This window comes from Cyprinus carpio, chromosome B3 (assembly GCF_018340385.1).
Source record: "Cyprinus carpio isolate SPL01 chromosome B3, ASM1834038v1, whole genome shotgun sequence".
Classification (NCBI taxonomy): domain Eukaryota; kingdom Metazoa; phylum Chordata; class Actinopteri; order Cypriniformes; family Cyprinidae; genus Cyprinus; species Cyprinus carpio.
The window spans coordinates 30,508,124-30,517,113 of record NC_056599.1 but is presented as its reverse complement, the minus strand read 5'-3'; the positions used below and the strand labels follow the sequence as shown (position 1 = coordinate 30,517,113).

General features: G+C 37.1%; 1 protein-coding gene across 1 annotated transcript; it reads right to left on the bottom strand.

The window, feature by feature from the left end:
* Positions 1–256: 256 nt before the first annotated feature.
* On the bottom strand, positions 257–8,770 carry LOC122136582 (ubiquitin-conjugating enzyme E2 Z-like). Its single transcript, XM_042720740.1, has 7 exons — positions 8,118–8,770; positions 6,490–6,562; positions 5,251–5,438; positions 4,837–4,948; positions 4,600–4,712; positions 3,609–3,699; positions 257–2,071 (listed from the first exon to the last, which is right to left on the bottom strand). The coding sequence occupies exons 1-7, from the start codon at positions 8,423–8,425 to the stop codon at positions 1,895–1,897; spliced, it is 1,062 nt and encodes a 353-aa protein (XP_042576674.1). The 5' UTR covers positions 8,426–8,770; the 3' UTR covers positions 257–1,894.
* Positions 8,771–8,990: the final 220 nt, after the last annotated feature.

Sequence of the window (8,990 nt, the reverse complement as noted above, 5' to 3'; positions counted from 1 at the left end):
TTTATTACACATATTTACATAATTCATAAATGTTTAAAGTTTGGCACTTTTGTAGATTAAAATGATCCCACAAAGAGCCAAATGTGTTAGAAAACAAAAATTCTGGAAATAATATACACATGCTTGCAGACTTTGCTTATAGAAATACATAAATATGTAAAATCAACATGTAAACTTCAAAAATACACACCCACTTCCCCTGTAATTCTGATTGAAATAAGTTGAGGAAAAAAATGAAATCAAAGAGAGGCACAAGTAATCAGAATTCAGATTTATATATTTTTTCTTATTACAGTTGCAACTGATCGATACATTAATTATTTACAGAATTCATTCTCATTTTGCTAACAAGGGAAAAGCGTTAGTACATCACAAAGTCAAACTCATAGTCAGGGAATGGTTTCCTGTTGCAGGGCATTCTAGAAGAAAAACAGAGACTGGAGTCAAATTGTTCATTCAAAACAATCAAGCAACCTAACAGTGTTGTCTTATCAAAATATAATGTCCTAGACCAGAATATATTCTCTCGCACTTAAGAGAAATCAACTGCATCAAAATGCTAGCACATGCAAAACCTCTGAACTGTACTTGGGGCCCATCAGAGAATGCAAAACTTTTTGTTTTGTGGTTCACTTAATAGAAGACCATATGCTTGTTCGTGAATAAAATGCATTATAATTGTACATGTATACAAAATACTAAAGGCTGCCAGTCTGGTTGTGTTTAGCGTGCTGTTGAAAACTATATGCCTGCTATTTAAAGGGATGGATTGCAATAGAATTTTGCAAAATATTTAGGAGCATAGATAGTCATGAACCACGGTTGAATATTATCCCATTCCTCTTTCCCCAATCTGTACGAGGCAGCTTCATCCTGTTGCATATGAGGACACCAGTGGCCACAGTATCCCCGGTAAAGAGAACGACATTTGTAGCAATATCGAGGGACACTTTGAGTGGAGGCTGGAGTGGAATTGCGGTCTAAGAATTACAAGTAAAATAACCAAGAAAAGAGAGCAAAAGTTAGTTTCTAGCTTGTTGAAAATTCGAGGTTATTCCCAGAACAATAACAGAACAGATGTCTCACTTGACACTCAACGGCTTCACAATTAGAGACAGATTGAAGTTCACCAAACGAAACTGTATTTCCAACAAGTCGACGACACTCAAAAGGCAGCCGTTCCCATAAGGGCTCGGCAGGCTGCTGATACTTTCACCAGTTCAATAGCATTTTAAGAACATTAAAATAAAACTTCTCTATGAACAATTATATATACTTTTTTTTTTTTTTTTTTAAGTTGCATCCGTCTTAAAGTGTGATATTCAATTCATTATCAATTTGTATCGCAATTTATGTTTTAAATGATTTCGTGAGTGAAATAAAATGTTTTAGAAACCAAGTGTGAAAAGTGTGTATTTGCAAGTAAACCGGTTTGTTTTAAGAGTGATTTTATTATCATCGTCATCATTAATTATTTGACTTAGCATGACTATTTTTTCTGTTAGCTGTACACTGGATGCAGAAAGGGACAGAGAAACATGCACTCAGAAAGCTGAGGCTGTGATGACCGGCGTGTACATCTTACAAATGTACATACGCACACATACATCTATACACCTCATTCCCCCTCCGGACTGAACCTCTTCTCCATTAGAGGCAAAAAAAAAAAAAAAAAAAAAAAACCGAAAACCAAAAGGCAGTCATTGGCCAGCACACAAGGAGCAAGAGGAAAAGAATTAACCAATCGGATGAGACAGAAACTCTGTCCTCTGTCAGTAGAATCTCCAGGTTTTTCAGCCCTCCTTACATCTGTGCTCGCTTGAGAGGAGTCCGGAGCTGCAGGTAAAGGGGAACGGTTTAACCTTGCTCGCTTCGCACCCCAATAGAGGGCACTCTAAGGCTGTGAGCTGCCCTGACTGTCCGGATCAGTGCCGGATGAGCTGGTGTCTGAGTCAGAGTCACCGTCGTTGTCCCCTGGCGGGCACTTTTCCCGCAGTCGCCTCTGGATGGCTCTGAGACGGGTCAACAGACCCTGGTAGTCAAAACGACCTCTCTTCTCTCCAAAAGGATCCTGCAAGAAATATAACAAAATATATCAATTTGATGGAGAACAAAAAAGGGAAGGAACAGGGCATTTAGGATATTTAACCAAACTAAGGTGCCAAGTACCAAAACAGAAAAAAAACAAAAAAAAAAAAAAAAAAAAAAAAAAAAAAATAATAATAAAAATAATGTTATATAATAATAATAATAATAATAATAATAATAATAATAATTATAATATATACACCCCCCATTCAAAGGTTCGGCATCGGTATTTTATTTCCTTTGAAAGAAACAAATACTTTATTTCAGCAAGACTGCTGGAAATAAACATCACATTTACAATGTTATAACAGATTTCTATTTTCTTTCGCACTTTTTTTTTTATATCAAAGAATCCTGAAAAAATTATTAAGAGCACAACTGTTTTCAACACTGACAATAATAATAATAATAATAATAATAATAATTTTAATAACAAGAAAAAAAATAAGAAATGCTTTTTGAGCAGTAAATCATCATAGACTGATTTCTGAAGGATAATGTGTGTAATACATATACGTGTGTGTGTGTGTGTGTGTGTGTGTGTGTGTGTGTGTGTGTAAGTGTATATATATATATATATATATATATATATATATATATATATATATATATATATATATATATATATATATATGACCTTGAACCACAAAACCAGTCTTAAGTCACTGGGGTATATTTGTAGCAATAGCCAAAAATCAAAATTATTGATTTTTCTTTTATGCAAAAAATCATTAGTATATTAGGATCATGTTCCATGAAGATATTTTGTAAATTACCTACTGTAAATATATCAAAACTTAATTTTTGATTAGTAATATTTATTGCTAAGAACTTCATTTGGACAACTTTAAAGGCTTATTTATTCAGCTTTCAGATGATATATAAATCTCAATTTCGAAAAATTGACCCTTATTACTGGTTTTGTGGTCCAGGGTCACACATATTAACATAGAAAAATGTAATAATATTGCAATAATATTACTGTTTTTACTGTATTTTTGTGCAGTCAGGATGAGCATTAAAAAAAGCACAAAAGAATTCTCTCAAAATGTAAACATCACTGATCTATACTAGATCATTTAAACAGATCAGCGGTTACAATACAATATCATAACACTATAGAAAACATAAGAGCAAATCACACAAAGACAATAAAATTCAATCAGCATCTGAACAACAGCTCCACTTAACTATGTGCGACACGAGTACAAAATGCCTGAAAACTGATTCATAGTGTGACTTGAGGACAATAACAACTCTAGAAATCCCACAGAACTGGCTGCTGGCGAACAGAAGTGATTGAGCTCGGCTCTGCACTCGGAGGTGTGTCAGTACGTCAGACTCTTTGTTCCTGCCGGTCTTCTGTAAATGACTCACCGCAGCGAACAGGAATGTTTGTAATGTCACAATGCTCAATGCTTGCTTAAGGTTATACTTCTAATGTTAGGATGACAATCAAAATGACAAATAATAAGGCGCGATGTGAAATGTAGCAAAGCACATTTGCAGACAGTCATTACCTGCATGTTCTGTCCTTGGAGATGCAGACGTTCTTTGCAGACCCCCTCATAGAAATCATAGTACTCCAGGAAGGATTTCTCCATCACGCTCCTAGTATGAAAAAACAATGCTCTCATAAGGATGTTCAATAAAGAGTAATAAGCAATGCACTTTTTTTTTTACACCAAAATTTAAGTTTTCATTTAGCCATAAATAAACACTATTTAAAAATGATCAAAAACTGATCACATTTATGTAATAATAAACACTCAAATAAAAAAGTTGCACAAACATTTAAACTGCATGTCAACTTCCTAAGACCAGAACTACGTTTCTACTCCAACTTGTTGTTGAAATATGGTGGCAGATTTATTCAAACATACATTAACTAATGAAGACAACAGGTTAATGAATATTAATTTATCAAAATGCTCCTCTCCTCTTTATTCAGTTTAGCTGACTAACCGGTTTATGCACATTGAATGTCTTTCCTGAGGTAAATGTAACATTATAAACAGTTTCACTGACGTATTTTTTGCTGTTGAAACACTCACCGAATGATTACTTGAGACAATTTACATTTCAGTGAATTCCAGTTTCCTTCCACATAGCATCTGATGTTCATGAATGTTTATTTTTGTGCTAGTAAAGCAGAAGAGATGATCCATTCATGTGCCGCTTAATTAAACTGAGGTGCCTACAGCCGTCTGTTACTTTACATTAAAAAGCGGCAGTTTTCTTTTTGTATTTTATGAGAAAATGAAAAGAACTTGAAAGCTATTAATTAAAAATGAGAAATAAATATTGCTAATCCGGCACTAGCACAAAACAGACACTGACAGTCAAAAGTGTCAAAACACAGAAACTGAAAATTGCAGTTTTGGATGAAAATTATTGGTTGCTAAATTTTGGTGCATCACTAACAGTAACACTTCGAGAGGTTTGGTACGGACTACAAGCGCTTTAAAAATAACCCTGAATATGCAAAATGTTCAAGGGATAATCACTCACCACAAGGCCTCAGGACACGACACTTTGCCCTCGAGCATGTCACACACTGCAACTCGCATGGTCTCGTGGCGGATACACTCGTTATAGTTTTTGCTGTCACCTGGATGCCTCTCCTAGCAAACAGACGACAGTGCAGAATAAACGATAGCATTCACTGTGGTCAGAATAAATCACAGATTACAGGAGGGCCACATCAAGGCTTCGGATACTAAGAATGCATTGTGGGAGCTGTAGTACCTGCTCAAAGCCTGGCTCATTGTGGTAAGGGTTCTCTGTCATTAGGGACTGTATGGAGATGAGTACAGAGGAGATGCTCTGGGCGGGACTCCACGCTGGACCAGTCCAAGTGCTGTGGATAGAGACAGCGATTAAAATCAGGATCACAACAAGGACGATAAACCTAGCTATAACTATGTTAACTATATTATTATCATTCATTCACAGAAAAAATAAAATAAAATTCTCTCTGAAAGTGATATTGATCATCTCCCGTTATCATTATTGATGTGATGTGGACTTATCTATTCTCACCGAATTAGAATGAATATTAAAACATATTGTCCTTGGTGTAAACAGGCCTCAGTTTTGGAACTGAAAGTGTTCAAGTAAAATACATTTGAGAATCCAATCACAAAAAGAAATCTTTCTTACCCAAGGATGCTGAGGCAAACTTTGCCGTTGCGGTAGAAGTTGGGGTTGAAACGAACAGTGTTGTGCCCGGTAGTGATCAGTTTGACACGTGGAGGGTGGATGGGATAGTCAGGAGGACAGCGGAACAGGAAGAGGAAGAAGCCTCCCTCATATGGTGTGTCGAAGGGGCCGGTGATGAGGGCGTGAATCTGTGGAGGCACGAGAAGGAAGACGCTTTATTGCAAACCACTGCAGGGAGAATAACCAGAGACATCCATTCACTACAGCAATTCCCATGACTTACTACAACACTTCCCAATACTTTCAGCATTTGTTCATTAAGGTTAACGTTAATTTTATACCATTATTTAATTATTTATACCATTGTTAATTGTTAATTCATGCTTGTACATAAAATGTTAAAAACATTAATAAAAAAAAAGCACACACACACACACACACAAAAAACTTTACACTACCGTTTATAACGGGTGTCAAACTCATTTCCTGGAGGGCCACAGCCCTGCAGAGTTTAGCTCCAACCCTAATTAAACACACCTGATCCAGCTAGTCATGCAAACTACATGGTTTGTGTTGGATACATGGTCTGCATCCCACCAAGGGCTGCAGCCCTCCAGGAACTGAGTTTGACACCCCTGGATAAGAAGTTTGGGGTGAGCTCAATATTTTAATGTTTTTAAAAGAAGTCTCTTATGCTTACCAAGGTTGCATTTATTTGATCAAACATGCAGTAAAAACATTAATATTATACGATTTTATGGTTCAAAAATAACTTTTTTCTAGTTCAAAATACTGATGGCCAAACTGCATTTTCATCAGGCATTACCCCAGTTTTTAGTGTCACATGATCCTTCAGAAATCATTGTAAATGCTAACTTAGTGTTCAAGAAATGCAACTTTTTTCAGAATCTCTTTGATGAATTGAACCGCATTTGTTTGAAACAGATTTTTGTAACAATGTAAGTCTTCACGGTCACTTTTGATCAATTTAACACGTCCAAGATGAATAAAAGTATAAATTTCTTTCCAAATATGAAAGAAAGAAATAAAAATCATACTGACTTATCTCGAATGATAATTGCTGTAAAAGTATTGTCCATGAAACCTAATAATTTAACTGAACACATGCAATTACTGCCTTCATTGTTTAGTAAGAATAAAACAATAGAAGGAAGGATCAAGGGAGCAGAGGACAGAAATATCACCACACGTGTGAGGGGAAAGTGTGCTGATGCTTACCTTGGTCATGTCATGAGGATCAGGAACCACAAACATACCTGGAGGAGGTTCTTTATAAATGGACATAATGTCTCTAAATGAAGGAAAGAAGAAAGGGGTGTGAGAAGACGAAACATGAGGAGGAAGCAGAAGTCACAAAAATACCCTACCAAGGAAACATTAGATCACTGAATGCCTGGATTAAAGAGACAAACTAAACATAAACATAACGGACTCATTGTCACCGAGTGCTTTCGTCTTGTGTCCACAGCTCCATTATTAGTCCTCCAGGGACATCTATCACTTTATGCCCAGGCCAAAGTCACTGCCAAGTGATGATTCCCCAGAGTGGCAACATTGTGTCTTGTTAATACAGTCGCCTGCGAGAGATTAAGCTGCTTTCAACATTTGGCTGGAAAATGTTTTAGCATGCCAGGAGAGTACAGCATGACTGGTTATTGGTTTGAGCAATATTTTACAGATATTCAATAATCTTTTCTACTTAAAAAGTTCCCTGTTCTACTGATTAATGCCATTATTTGGTGGTTTTCTAAAGGTACTAACAAAAAAATAAAAGTAATAAATAAATAAAATAATATATGTTACGTTTACATTACATTTAGTAGACACTTGTATCCAAAGGGACTTAGAAATGAGGGCAATGGAATCAAAATTACGTTTACATTACATTTAGTAGACACTTGTATCCAAAGGGACTTAGAAATGAGGGCAATGGAATCAAAATCAACAAAAGAGCAATGATATGCAACATAATAAACAAATATATATGAACATATGAAATAATAAAAATATATAACATATACATAAATATTCAAATAAATAAAATTTTATGCAACAGGCATCAATTCTCAAAGAAAGAAATACACACCGAAGATGAAAATAAATCAGAATTAAAAACTATTTGTATTCATATATACACATACATACATACATACATATACACACACACACATTTTATATATATGTGTGTGACCCTGGACCACTAAACCAGTCATAAGTAGCAGAGGTATATTTGTATATAGAAATACCCAACAATACACTGAATGGGTCAAAATTATCGATTTTTCTTTTATGGCAAAAATCATTAGGATATTAAGTAAAGATCATGTTCCATGAAGATATTTTGTAAAATTCCTACCGCAAATATATCAAAACTTAATGTTTTTTTAAGTGATATGCATTGCTAAGAACTTCATTTGGGCAACTTTAAAGGCGATTTTCTCAGTATTTAGATTTTTTTTGCACCTCACCTCATTCCAGATTTCCAAACAGTTGCATCTCGGCCAAATATTATCCTATCCCAACAAACCACACATCAATGGTTGACGTTTTATTAATGGTTTATCTACATCAATGGTGAATTATTTATTCAGCTTACAGATGATGTATAAATCTAAATAATAATAAAAAAGTACCCTTATGACTGGTTTTGTGGTCCAGGGTCACACATATAATGTGCCGAGAATTGAACATTTGCGTTTATTCAGCCTTCGGGATACACACAGTCTACTTCCTTCATATGTTTAGACTGGAAAGTAAACAAACAACGCAAACATGACGCTGCTGAAATTAAAGTTGTCTTACATTTCCCAAAACAAATACAGCGCTACATGACAGCCCAGCTTTACCTTTTAATCCGGAGAATGCACTGCTGGGACGCCTTCTCGTTGTCCCAGTCGGTGCTCAGCGTGGGATCCCAGGAGGTGGCGTGAATTTGGGACAGGAGGCCCGCTCCGGCCGGGACCGCTGACACGATACCGGTCGGCAGGGACGGAGGAACGGCCACCACGGGGACCGAGGGCTCGACCGGGCCGGTGTCTGCCGGAGGCGGCGAGGCTGATGAGTGGCCCGGTACGGAATTGCCCAAACTCGCGGACAGCTGGCCTTGCGCCGTCCCCACCGAGCCGTTGGCTTGCTCCCCGACGCTATCCGCCATCGTGTATGAACTGACCGAGTCGCTGTCAGATCAATCCGTTTCCAATGCAGCTTCTGTTTCTCCTCGCTCGGAGGACAGTGGAGGAGGAGGGCAGGAAGAGAGAAATGACTCCTACATATTCTCCCCTCTCCCCTCTCGCGACCTCAACTATAACACCCTACTGGCGAAAGCAGCGCCGATGTTAACCTACTATCCGAGTTAACGTTAGCTGAGCTTAGAGACCCGTTTGTCTTTCGCATCAGTGAGTAACGAAAGAGTCTAAACGCGCGTAACCGTAGTTTCTCCTCGTTTGGCCTGGTCTGTTTATCAGCCTTGTTTCGTTTCTCCTCACTTCCTCCTCGTTCAGAAGGAAACAGTGCCATCTAGCGGTGCACTCCTAGCGGAGAGTCAGGATTCAAACGATTCTTTCGGTGTTTATCTGGTTAACAAAACTCTAAATGGTGTGTTTTTAAACTACATATGAAACAGTCCTATACGGTAACCATTATTGGTTCATTCGGAGTCAAACAGTAACTTGAGGTTCAGGGAGTCGTATTAATTCGAAAGTGTTTGATTCATTAAAAAG

Bases quoted from the DNA above. Each gene is read 5' to 3' on its own strand.
- LOC122136582 (XM_042720740.1), bottom strand. From the start codon at position 8,425: ATGGCGGATAGCGTCGGGGAGCAAGCCAACGGCTCGGTGGGGACGGCG. The intron at 5,439-6,489 runs GTAAGCATCAGC...GTGCCTCCACAG, and splicing joins ATCCTCATGACATGACCAAG to ATTCACGCCCTCATCACCGG. The intron at 2,072-3,608 runs GTAATGACTGTC...TATTTCTTGCAG, and splicing joins TCCAAGGACAGAACATGCAG to GATCCTTTTGGAGAGAAGAG.